At 35.8% G+C, this 13,984-nt stretch overlaps 1 protein-coding gene across 1 annotated transcript in view; it reads left to right on the top strand.

Moving 5' to 3' along the window:
* The first annotated feature begins 313 nt into the window (after positions 1-313).
* The window catches only part of LOC147402031 (DENN (AEX-3) domain-containing protein), a 32,477-nt gene continuing 18,806 nt past the window's right edge, over positions 314-13,984 (top strand). The window contains 7 exon segments of the mRNA XM_086443533.1: positions 314-435; positions 590-1,142; positions 1,883-2,083; positions 2,653-2,736; positions 5,238-5,297; positions 6,406-6,450; positions 13,462-13,602. Of these exon segments, the coding sequence (XP_086299659.1) occupies positions 798-1,142; positions 1,883-2,083; positions 2,653-2,736; positions 5,238-5,297; positions 6,406-6,450; positions 13,462-13,602 (876 nt within the window). The 5' untranslated portion in view covers positions 314-435; positions 590-797.

The following is a 13,984-nucleotide window of genomic DNA, read 5'->3' as shown; positions in this document are numbered from 1 at the left end:
ACTCTAAAACTATAAAACAAAAGTGATTAAATAACTGTCTGAAGAAAGGACAACATGTCACAGTTTTAATACTTCTGAAGTGGACAATATGAATGGACCGCTATAGACACGTGGCATTTAAAAGATAAAATTTATTATTTTTAATGCAATATTTTAATAGAAGAATTCTTTTAATTTCTTGTTTTTAAAAATAAAAGATGACGTGGCTACTGATTCATTAAGTGGATGACGTGGAACTAAGCCACGTTTGAATTGTGAGAATGACAGTTGAAGGCTTGTGTCACCCCAGCATTACTCTTTAATAACATCTTTATATAGCAAGAAAAAGGGAGGAGAAACCGTGCGACCTCTCTTTCCCTCTCCTACGAACTTCTCTCCTCTCTATCTCTAGCGGAATCATCATTCGAAGAACGAAACTCTAGAAATGCAGAATAGGTAAACTTAATGATCCCAATTTTTTTTTTATCTTTCAATTTTTGTTATAATTTGATTTGTTCATGCAACTTTTTCTGAAAATTTGTTCATTTTTTGTTTGTTTAATTTCATGAAAATTCTCTGTTTCTGAGTTATAATTTATCCGCATTTACAGAATTAATATGGATCTCGAGGCTATAAATCTTTTACAAAATTGTCAAGTTCATGCTCGTTGAAAGCCAGTTTTTGGATCTCTAGAGAAACATTGGATGCCTCCTTGATCTGTTTGTCTCAAAAGAGAATCAACATTCAACATTCATTTGTTAGAATTAGTTTTTAGGTCTGTGGTTCCTTCTGTTATAATGGCTGAATGATGTAGAACCATGGAAACAAAGGAAGATGTTGAAGGGCAGGATGATAGGCCACCATCTCCTTATGTTGTTTTACAACATATTTCCGAGGAAGCCGTTAGAGTGGCTGGTGAGGCAATCCAGAGTGTTTATTCAGGTAGCGCTAACATTCCACCAGCAGGGCCACCGGGGCACCGGCGGGCTAGAAGCGAAATTGTACACAGACGCAGTAATAGTTTCCAGAGATGGAAGAATCAGATACAGAAAGCTTGGCGGTGGGGTGGTATTACAGATGAAGAGGGTTTGCGGTTGAATTTTAATCCTGAGGTTTTGGCCAATCAAAAACGCCAATGGTATCAGCTTCAATCGAAAAAGGTGGTACGTAGCTTTGGGTTCCTCACAGTTGTTTATGTGTTTTACTTATGTTGGGTTTTGGGGTTATGTGGGTGTTGGTTGGTCTCAAAACAACAGTGGGTTTTCCAAGAAGCCATTGTAAGACATGACCATTCCCATCAATTTGTTTGTAACCCTGGTTGTGATGCTTTTGTTTAAGTGGCATTACTAAGTGTTTTTATTTTTTTTTGATTTCACTAGCTTATACTTTGTTACACCTCAATGTGGACCCCACTCCACTGTAGATGGAGGGGGACCCACCGTCGTATTTTATTATATAGATTGGCTCTTAAGAATCAACTAAGTGATGTATAATTGAATTAGATAAGATCTGTCGTTGATCATTTTCCAAAATCCCAAAGCTCCATGCCCAACCCAAACTTATTCAGGATATTCTTTCAACAAGTTAGTGGGGACACATAACTCAGCAATATTTAGCTTCGGGCTCTTTTTCGTAGCTTGGTACAACTAGCACCTCTCCCACATCAGATGCCAATGCTTGAATTTTTTATTTCCTTTGCAACAGAAGAAAGGTGAGTAAGTGTGTGCGTATGCGAGCGCGCGCCCGCGCTTGTGTCCTGTTGAGTATAATATATGTTACACAATTATAATGCTAAGCGCTTACCAAAAAAAATATAATGCTAATCAGGGGATATTGACATTAAAAACTAATCTCGTTTCATCCATCCTTGTGTCTAGTAACTCACCTGAGGCTGTTATTGTAGGACCTTGCAAAATATAAGGAGCCGACCTCGCTCATTGAACACTTTGTCATTGTGGGTCTTCATTCAGATTGTAATCTTGAGACTGTTGAACATGCATTTGCCAGAAGGAAGAGATGGGAGTTAGAGATGGCGAAATGTGAAGTATTTGATCGCAAAATATTACAACAACGTGGCCCTTCAATTCCGACACTGGAACCTCAGGTCAATTCAATGACGGTGAAACAATATCCTCATAGTTGAAGCTACTGTTTTTCAAAGTTTAGTAGGCATCTTATATGTCACCTTTCCCTTTGGAAATTATGGATGGTTTTTGTGATATATTCTGTTTATGTCTGATATTGTGCATTATGCATGTTTATAGGTATTGCAAAGCTCCTAGATTTGTGTTCTGTAATGTGCAGCTTAATGGTTGAGGAGTTCTTAGTTTGGCTCCTAAGAGTACCCTAAATGTGGAGTGCACCTAAATGAAGGCTTGTAACCATAGAATGCTTATACATGATAACTACCTTTATTTATCTATCATAGCCACACTTCTAATTTTACAAGACACAAATCTAAATCAAAATAGAAAAGAGTGAGCATGCTGTCACTGTTTCGTATTTTTTGACATTTTAATCATCTGCTCTACCCGACATTCTGCTTCAATCTGATCTTAGTTTTACCTACTTTTTCATGGTTTTGCCTGGTCATGTGGTAGTCTGCATTTTGATGCCTGTCTCAAAATCTTCTTTATACAAAAGCTTGATGTCACGTTGTTTGATAGCGTGCAGATTCTTTTTAAGTATCCTCCTGGAAAGAGATTAGCTATGCGTCCTAAGGATTTACCTGCCTTCTGTTTTCCCGGAGGTGTTAAGGTCTGGTAGATATGATTTCCTTCACATGATTTTGCATACATTGTTTGAGCTAATGTTTTTTGCTTTCTGGTTTTGCGTATGTTGTTCAAGCTTTCTTCTGACGCATTTGATGTAATGCTTTACAAAACAAGAAAAAATGTTTTGAGACTCAATTTTTTTTTATACCTGAATCTATTTTATAACAATGAAATGGGATCTCTCGTTTACGTGCCAAAAAGAACCTTGCTTGATTTTTTGTCCACATATCCTGACCCTATAAGGTCACCGCATCGCCACTCTTGCTGTGCCTTAATAAAATTTCCTTGTATCGGGCCTCTGCAACATGTCCAAACAGCCTGCCCACATTGACCAATCATTCATCAAACTTGGCTTATCCACATTTTGCATCTAGATTACATCTCTTTGATATGTCGCCTCAAGATGATAAAATAGGCTCCGAGAATCTTGCATCTCGACTGGACCTGGCTCTTATTGGGATATGCTTTGGATACTTCGTCCCCATGTCCTTGTGCCTGCGATGCACTGGATCTAACCCCAAAAATTTTGAAATCGAAAATAACCTCTGCGTCTCACTGAGGTATTTTTCTTTTTAACCCGCTCAACACTAGATTTTTTTCTTGTTAAACTTCGAGACAAGCTTCCTAGTTCCTACAAACTATCGCTTGGGATGTCCCTCACTAGGTGTCATCATTTGGAAGTTTCTCATACTCCCCCACCTACTCAAAGAAACCATATTTGATAGCAATCTAAGTCAAGCTCTAAGGTCTGATCCCTTCAGGCCACTTTGGATACCTTCAATCTACTTTGTTGTTTTCTCTGACAATACTTGATGTGCCCGTCTCGATATCTCCAGTGATTCCACTGGATATTCAACCTTCTCATTGAGCTTGTTTTGTGCCAAATCGTTCACAATATTATGCCACTTAACCTCCACAGACTCCATGATCTTCTCCACCCAAAAGAAATCCAAATTCGGCTTGATCGATCAGTCCTTTATAATCAGTAAAGACATTGATTCCTGTATCATTGTTCCACATCAATATGGATGACCTCTGAACCAAACGAACCACTTGAAGAATCATCACATACTCTAGCCTCCGATTAACAACCTTCAAACATCTAGGGATCTGGAATGCAAAATTACACGCCATGATCCTCATAGCTTGCGGATTAGGTAGCCTTTCAGTACTCTCAGCAACATCAACTAGACCACCTAAAGGTGCTTATTGATTTTAAAATTGGTTGTGTACTAAGATGGAATGGGAGCCTTTGATATCGAAATGGGTTGATCCTTGTGAATTGTGACCATACCATAGAATAGTGTTAGCCAGAGCCCCCCAAGGTCTGAAATTAACACTATGTTCATGTATTCTGATGAATTCAATGAGAAATAAAATTCAAAATTCAATATTTAAGTAGTGATGAGCACCCTCAATTTTACACCTATTGAGTGACTCGATATAGCTTGATATAAGTGACTCGATATAGCTTGATATAAGTGACATTGCTTCTGAAAGTCATAGCACTTCTCGTACATCCTCCCAATTCACTTCTTTTGGAGAACCTTCACCAAGGATCGCAAATCTACAACATCAAAACCTCCCTTGAGAATTCAAAATTGATTTCACTAGCTTATGCTTTGTTACACCTCAATGTGAAAACCGGTTCACAACCACCTCTTTGCCGACAACAATTTTTAAGATTTGCACTTACCTTCTCATTGGTTTGTGTCAATTGAATTTTCTCCAAAACCTTTGCCAAAGATTTCCATCCATTCTGGTTCACACCTTCTGATATCACAATTGGCCTATTCCACCATCTTTCAATGTATTCAAGATCCTCAGATATCTCCTTTTTTCATTTTGGCCACTTTTGGCTAGTTTGATCCTACCAAAAACCACTGATTTACTCCATAGGGGCTTATCGAGTAGGGTCCTACTGGTTTGCTCCATACCTCAACCACCCATGAGGTTTTCTTCTCGAGTAACATGTGGAGCTCACCCATTTCTTACCATTTTCTATGATTTCTAAGGCCGTTTGATTCTAAATCAATGTTCATACAACTCAAAGAATTTTGATTAATTGTAAAAATCATCTTTAAAATTTCAATAACAACCTCTACAAAAAAGACAACATGAACTTGAACCCAAGAATCCTAGAGGTTCTTGTCTATCCCTTGCCAACTGAAGAAACTAGGGAACCTAGAGAAGATGAATTAGATCAGAGGAACCAACTACCAGGAAAACAGTGAGACCACCACCAGAAGAAGCTTGAAGGGGCCATTGCAGGAAGAACAATCATCATTTGGAATCTGAATGGATCTTTGGGAATTTCCTTCTTTTGAACCTTCCATCTTCAAGAATCCCTGATAATGCATTTTTTTTATCAGTCCTGATAATGCATATTTATTTATGCAGTAATGTATTTCTTATAGTTTTATGTACTCCACCTTAAATTTTTACGTAGATATAATATATTGATTTTGTTAGCCTATGATGCAGGCTTGCTTAATGGAGAGGACTCCATCCCTGAGTGATCTAAATGAAATTGTCTATGGACAGGTATATTTGATCAAAATGGTCTTTATATTTTCTTTTTATTCCTTGGGATTTAAATAGATTGGATATGGAATATCTATTGTTGCTCATTCTCACTTGTCTTAAAAAAAAAGGCAATTCTCAAGGTATATAAAGACCTATTTCAAAGGTAAATTATGATTTTTTTTTTGGTAACTTATTGGTGCTTTGTATTTTCATTTGTAATGGAGCTTCACATACTTTCTATATTTCCTTTTTTTTTTTTTTTTTCTATGGCATGGATTGAAAGTGTTGCATCTTAATGACGTAATCATTTGTGAAAATTAGGGTTGAAAATAAAATAAGTGAGTAGTTGGATAGATTCTTAGGAACACAAATTAGAAGACTGAAATGAGTGAATACTCTTCTAGTTGGAGCATGGACATCAATTATGTCATCCTTGGAAATAATAAGTGAATGATCCTCAAGCTTCTCCTTCATGGATGTTGTACGAGTCATTGGGGTTTAAGAACCTAAACCTTCTCACCGACTCCCTGGAACTTGTCATCACCTCTCCATCTGGTCTTCAAACACACTTCTACAACTCTCAATGGCGTCGAAAGCACTCCTTGCTTTGTCTTCAAATTTTTTGTAGGAGAAATCCAGGAACTTTGCGAAACTCATAATATTTCCCCCCTATACCCACTCCGACACCTAATCCCCAATGCAACACCCCCATTTACGCCGTATTGGAACTTTCATTGACATGCCAGTTGTTATTTCATCAATGTGAAAAAAGTTGTTTGCTTGGTCATAAAGATGTGATCATTGTTCTTTATTACAGTTTTGTTGCTTTCTTTTAGAAGTTGATACAGATTCAATTCCATATTATTACTTCTTCTCACCTGATTTTAATCTGTTGTTGGAGTCACCTAATATTTTTCTTTGACTAGTTTATGCTTCATTCTGTGATTTTTTACGCCATTTTATAAAGAATACTTGGTTCTTCATACTTGATTCAGACTCTTCGCATGCTTATGTCTATTTTACCCTCCCTTTCAGCTTTTACATAATAATGTAGCCTTCTATCATGTTATCATTCTTTTATTTTTCTCCCCCACCAATAAAAAATATTCTTTTATCTTTTGCTTAGGAGCATCTTGGCAGAGATGATTTATCATTTATATTTTCCCTAAAGGTGAGCTCTTATTTTGTCTCTTCATTATTTGCTTTTGGTTTCTTATTGATTATTGATAACCCCTAATGATAATTATCACCAAGTTGCATCAATAAAACAATTGTTATCCGTAAGTTGCTACTAATTGCTGACACTATATCTCAGCTAAGTCATCGATAATGGCCAAGTTGCTCCTAATTGTAACCGAGAGTACTTTTAAGAATTCTTTTGCGACATTATTGTATTTTTTAATATGATGATTCATTAGCTTGTTTTGTGAAATCTATTTACTGTCGTAGAAGCTAGGACAATAGTCCCAGTAGCTTCTAATTAGGTGGATTGAGTAATATTGTTTTAGCAGATTATTATAGCAATTTTTTTGTCCATTTATTATTAAACTCTCTGGTGTAAATGTAATGCCCTCTGCATCTCCGGTGTTCTAATATATTGTACGTGATGTATGGTTAAGAATTTTTTCATGGGTTTAAACTTAGTAAATAATGTAGCTGTTTGTTGGATCTAAATCCCTACTGTGAGCGTCTTGTACAGGTTTGACATTTAGTGAGAAGAATGCGCTTCTTTGATATAAATGCAGTCTAAGTTGAGGTTAAGTACTCTATTTAATTTTTGAGCTAGTAGTGGAGGGATATTATAGCTTGAAGCATTAGGATCATGGGGAAATTTAATAAATGCCATGAGAGGAGGAATGATAAGCTTATCTCATTCACCACCAAAAGCTGATGAATTGGTGGACAGCTTAACAAAAATGTCGTGGTTGGAGATTTTGTATAGGATACTTTTTTCTATAAATCTTGTTACTTTTTTCCTTCCCTAAATTTTAATGCATCTGTTACTTACTAAGAAATGAAAAATCCTAAAAGATTGTTCTTTGCTGTCCTTTCCTTATGGTCATATATTATATTTCAACATATTTCCACAAAATATTTGGAAATATTTCCATTTCCAAAAGATTTAACCGGTAGGTTTCTTAATATATATTTGGGTGGAAATAACTATTTATATTGTGAAATGCTTTGGTGAATAGTAAAATTCAACCAAAATAATCAAATTCAAGGTATAAAAGGGGAAGATTCGGTGCTTACCAGACTGGTTACTTAGTGAATGAGAATGTATTATCTTGATTAACGTGAATTTTTTATTTTTATTTTTTGGTTTATTTATTGGTCATTCTAAAAATAAAAATATTTCTATGGCTAGAATTTATATTATTGTAAAAAGGGCATATTGGTCTTTTGATCAAATTTAATATAAATAGGGAGAGAGGAGGCCTCTCTCCCTAATCTGTTCTCCTCTATTTTTCTTCTTCTTCTCTCATTTTCTCTATTAACCTAGATTTCTACATGGTATCAAAGAACTAATCTAAGATAGAGATCTAGGGTTCTTCTTTTCTTGTTCTTCCTTCAATTTTTTTCTTTTTTCTCTTGGTTTGTTTACTTGGTTTTGATCTTGGTGTGAACAAAACCTTGTATTCTAGGGTTTAATGGTGTTTGTTTCAAACTTATGTGTATATCTAAGGTTTGGTTGAAGTTTTGTTAGTGTTGGTTTGAAGTTTCATCGTGATTGGAGCTATTTCTAAGTTTAGAGGCCGAAACCCTAATTTTTAGATTTTTGATTTTCTTCACAACCGCGTGCATCTAGGTATCCCTACCCAAACCGCACCACTCATAGGGTTATTCCCTATCATTTTCCACCTTTATTTTGTTCGTTTGGTGTTAGAGTAAGTTTTCAAATTTTTTTCGGGTTTCGGTTTCGACGAATTGTGGTTTGTGAGTTGAGTTATTTCTTATGGCATCTACTATTTCTAGTAAGGGTAAACAATCATGGGATGGTGTTGGTGCATGTGTGACAACAGTTCAACTAAATGGCACCAATTATTTTTATTGGTCATCCTGCCTGATGATTGTGTTAACCGCGAAGAAGAAACTGAAACATATCACCTCTAATCTTCCAACCACAGATGATAAATCTTATGAATACTAGGTGAGTGAAGATGCTTTGGTTATGAGTTGGCTTTTGGCTAGTGTGGAGCCAATGATCAATGCCAATATGGTATCTGGAAAGAGTTAGCTACATATCAACCTCTCATCACCAGTTTAGAAGTACAAAAAAAATACGTAAATAATTTTATACCACAAAATTTATGTCTGGATTGGATGCTGAATTTGAAACTGTTGGATAGCGAACCTTTATCTACAACTGCTAATGCCTTTTCTCAAGTTGTACGGGCTGCACCTACCTCATCTGTGGCTTTGAGTTCTTCATCCCTAGCTGGTAAAGATTCCTCTGCTCTCACCACAAGCGGTCCGCATAGTGGTGGTAGAGGATGTGATAATCTTAGTGGTCGTGATGGTGGTAAAGGCACTAACAGTAATATAAAGTGCACATATTATGGTTTCAATAGTCATACTAAGGATTTTTGCTGGGACAAGTGGGGTAAGCCTGGTTGGGCGAATCAAGCTATTGAAGAGTCTCACCAGACTGGAGAGTCTACTATTCCGTCTGTTCAGGTTCAACATGGAGTATTTGTTGGTTTACAATCTTAGGAAGATCTAATTGCCCAGATAGCTCAACTTCTTCAGAGTTTCTCTGCATCATCTAGTACATCCAATACATCTACGCTTGCCAACATAGGTAATTCTGATCTTGTAGTTGCCCGGTCACCATCTACCTGGGTAATTGACTTAGGAACTAGTGCCCATATGTTTGGTATACCTTCACGTTTTTCCTAGTTTCGTTCTTCAAATTCTAATATTTTCCTAGCTGATGGCTCTACTAGCCCCGTTTCTGGAGTAGGAACCATCCATCCCACTCCATCTATATCACTGTCATCTAGCTTGTATGTACCTGAATTTTCTTTTAATATGTTATCTGTAAGTCAATGTCACGCCCCAAATTCGATTATATGTCGACTTGGCAACATGATTAGGGGATACTTGACCCCGCCCCAAACCCGAAACTTAAGCATAAACCTCAAAACTATGTGAGAGAGAGATCCGCTGACACCTAAAGCTTATTGGTCTAAATACCACGCCCTAGGACTTTTGTGATTCTCGAGGTATGGGTCGAGAGTTGAGGTAACTCAAAGACCTTCTACTTAAAGAAATTTGAATTTACTTAGCAATAGAAAGAATTAATTATTCTACAAGCTAATAATTTATAACACCAGAATTTTATCTAAAGCATAGGTGATATTATCATATATAGATGTTGAGTGACATAACATATCATAGCGACAACAAAAGAGTAGTACATAGGGTATAACAAAAGTAAGAAACCAAGTACGCCCCGAAGGACAGTATACATAAATAAACAAAAAACATTCCAATATCTAACAAAAGACCTACTGTTGGAGAAAACAGATTGCAGCAGCGGCAAACCGATGGCTCTTCAAGATACGACCTTTGAATTAGGGTCTGGCTCGTAGTACGACTCTGACTCCGGCTCCCAGTACGACTCCTCCTCAATTTACTCCTCCACCAAGAATGTGTCCTCTATAGGGAAACTTGAAAAGTGGAAAAAAATGGTATGAGCGACAAAGTCGCCTAACACGTACCGATTAACCCTAAGCTAATCACCCAGGGGTGAGAAAGCAATCTAGTTTCTAATTTTTGTGTCCTTAAAATACAGTGTGTGAAATGAATTTTATTTATGAACATCATGATCCATAAATCGAGAATTATATCTAACTACGTTTAAATGCATCTATTATATTCCATCTACTAATAGAAGAAAGCAAGTAAATCTCATGATAGTCGCATATCTAAGGCATTGTAATGATAATCAATTAATTTTAGTTCAGTTAGAGTTATATGATGACATAATAAATATGCATACAACATCACATTACAATACATGAGGTGAGGGATATCTCTAGTGGGTCCAAGCTTGCGATTAATCTTCCGATCAAAACTGGCCTACCCAGTCGTGCAGAGTTCTACTATGTACCGATGTAGAACGAAACCGGGACCCCATTAATTTGTTGATGAGGGATCCTAACATCGTTGGCCTTTTAACATGGGTCAGCTTTCCTGATTTTCCGGTCTGGCGTGGTAACCATTGGCTCCCATGGAAAACGTGGAGTCGTTTGCAATATGCCACCTTTTCCGGCGTAGGTTGCCATTTGACAATAGAGTCAACGACCCAACTAAACTTAATGACAATCAACCATTCGAAAACTACAGTTTAGGATGGATCCATGTCTAAATTAGGTGTGAACCTCACATTTAATGCCTATCAGGCATATGTGCAATCTCAAATCCCTCTAGTTATTGACCTTTACCTCTTTACAATCAAAATCAAGGTTTATCGAAAAAAGATATAACCAGTACTTCCCAGACTTCATTGGTAGCGACTGTCTCCAAGACATCCCAGAAATTACCTGCAAGGTAGTTTCACAGTCCTTTTTTGGCTCACCAATTATACTAAAATAATTAGGGCTGTCAACGGATGCTTATCGGTTCGGATATACTAATATCTGAATCCGATCCTGAATCCAAAATGTTTATTTGATATTCGAATTCGAATCCAATGGATGTTCTAAAACTCTATTCGAATTTGAATCCGATTAGAATTCAAATAATTTTTATATAAAAAAAAACATAATTTTTCCTTATCTAACTGATTTTTCATTATTAAAAAACAAACTAATTATATATTATATTATTTATATAATAAATAAATAAAATAAAATAATATATATTATATTACTTATATAAAAATTAATCAAATAAAATAATATATAGCATATATTATTTCGAATCGGATATTATTGGATTCGAAATGTTAATATCTGAATTCGTATCCAATAAGGATTTGAATATATAAAACTATCCGAATTCAAATTCGATATCCAATTTTTTGAATTCGAATTCGAATCGGATTCGAATTTTCGACTATCCATTGACACCCCTAAAAATAATATAAGTATGTATTTTAGTTGCAAGAAATCCCAAAGAAATCGGTGAGATGTTAAATCATCGGTATAATAATTGTTTTAATTCCGGTTTGTTAAAAATGGATATAAAACACATGACAAATGAATATAAAACATACTATCTTTTCCTCCTATGTCAAATAAGTTGAATGAAGCAGATTTTGAAAACTATTAGTTTTAAAATCAGCAGTACACGTATTTTAGAAAACATGTCGGGTGGCCTACCTAGAGTGAGAAGGTACATTCCTTCTCAAACCACAAACACAACTCGTAAAAACCTCATTCCTTGGTCTAGGTCCCGTGCTCCAGCTTTTGGGGCTGAAATACAAAAAGTCGTCATTAAGTATGAATGTCTATAGTTCATATTTTAGCTAAAGTTTTCTTTATTAATAGATCTTACCTAAGGTTGTATGTGTTCCTCTTCAAGAATGCTTGAAGGTGGACTCTCCTTGAAGAGTTGAGGTTATAGTTTCTAAGTGAAGGGAGAACCTAATAAGCAAGAATGGTTTAGGAATAAGAATTGGCTAAAAGAAAATGAAAAAAGATACAAGAATATGTAGTAGTGAGAAACTACTTACTTTAATAATTATTAAATGGAGACTTCTCAAATACCCAACTAGGTGACATAAGAAGGTTGCTGATTTTTCTCTTCAAGAATCCTTTAAAACTTCTTAATGGTATTGAGAAAAGAGCTTTAAAAGAGTCACATACACTAGACTTGAATTATGAAGATTTGTGGAGGTAATTGAGGGGGATGAGAAGTTTCTAGAGATGCTTAGGCAATTGAGAATGCATGAAAGAGTAAAGACATAGAGATTTACCTAATTTTTATATAATGGAGAGAACTATAAATTGAGGTGGCAATATGGAGTCGTATGAACTAAGTAGAGGGGGTCAAGTTGAAAAAAAGTGCTTGCATAGGATCATATAGATTGGACTGAGATTTAATTATGGGTGGAGATAAACTAACTAGGGTCAAGTTAGTTAACTAAGATTAGTTAGAATTTCACCCTAGTTAAAGGATGGTTGGGGTTGGTTAAAGTTTAAAGCAACGATGGTCAAGTTAAGTTCTAACTAGGGGTAATGCATGGGGGTTAACTAGACACTTGTCTCTTAGTTAAAGACATGGTGTTTTTGAGTGAAAATCTAATGAGGCAGCTATGGTAAGGTGGATAGAAATGAGAGGATTCAATTTTTAAGTGATAAGTGTGATTGGATGCATGTTAAGTGGGTTGAACACATGACAACTAAGTTTTACATACAAGACCATATATAATAATTTGCAATGATGATGTTGTTGATGTAAGCCATCATTTTGAGGTGATTAGGGACATATTTTTTTATTGTATGCTACATCTAGTAACATACAAAGTTACCTTCGATGGACGAGATTTCGGATTGCTCTTCCGGACTCGTTTTGATTTCGATTTTGGCAATCCAATAGTCGTTTCTCATCTATTCGACAAGATCTACGCAATGGTGTAGTTTGATCTCATCGATGATGCTCTGATTAAGGAATGTCTTACAAATAGTTATGCAAATCTCAAGGCAATTCCTCGAGGTCCAATTTACGTGATTTAATAGTTTATCTTGCTTGATTTATTTATATCTTTCTATATTTCATACATGATCAGATCTGATTTTGCACATATCTCGAGGTAATTCCTTGAGATTTGTTTCAACTTCGATCTAGGTGATCTTATAATCCATCCTAAGTAGTTTTTTTCTTTATTTTTAAGGCGTAATCATTGGTAATATTTGTTCGCTTGGTTAATTCCCGGGTTAACCTTTAATCCTTATCTAATCTTAGCATGTATCTCGAGGAATTATTAAAAGACATAGTTCTGATTGTATAACCAATAAAGTAACATGAAACAGTTAAATTACAAGTTCTTTCTTCGCTTGTTTCGATTGACGGGTCTTGACATGTGTTTCAAGAAAATTCTTGATAACTAAAATCAAGAATTTGAAAGTGACCCGACTTATCTAAGATGAGTGTCATTTTGGGTTATCACAGTCAACTTACTAAATCCCTTAATTGTTCAATGACATTCCTTCCATCTTCTTGTGTTACCTAGGACTTCAACACGAAGAGGACGATTGGTTTGGGGCATGAAGCTAATGGTCTATATTACTTGGATATGGGAAAGGCTGAATCGACGTTGGGCACATCTGTCTCCCCACTGCAGTGGCATTATCATTTGGATCATCTGTTTTTAGTTAAGTTGCGTCAATTGGACATTGGGCAAGCATCACTGTAGTTCTTTTCCTTCTAGAGTTGAGAGTCGTCAATTGAATAAATTCGATGTAATCCATTTGGACATTTGGGAACCTTCAAGAATAAAAAGTATTTTTGATTTCTCTTACTTTCTTATCTTTGTGGATGATTTCTCTCGCATGATGTGGTTATCTTTATTAGAGGACAAATCTAAATTTCATCATGTTCTTACTACCTTTTACAATGAAATTCAAGTTTAGTTTGGTACACCAATAAAAAAAATTCGTTTTGACAAAGCCCTTGAATGTATGCAGACTTCAGTTCATAATTTTTTGTTCAGCCCATGGCGTTGTTCATCAAACCTCATGTGCTCATACATCCCA

The sequence above is a fragment of the Akebia trifoliata genome, chromosome 5, assembly GCF_017979445.1.
Source record: "Akebia trifoliata isolate Shusen 1 chromosome 5, ASM1797944v1, whole genome shotgun sequence".
Classification (NCBI taxonomy): domain Eukaryota; kingdom Viridiplantae; phylum Streptophyta; class Magnoliopsida; order Ranunculales; family Lardizabalaceae; genus Akebia; species Akebia trifoliata.
This window is presented reverse-complemented; position numbering and strand designations above follow the sequence as displayed.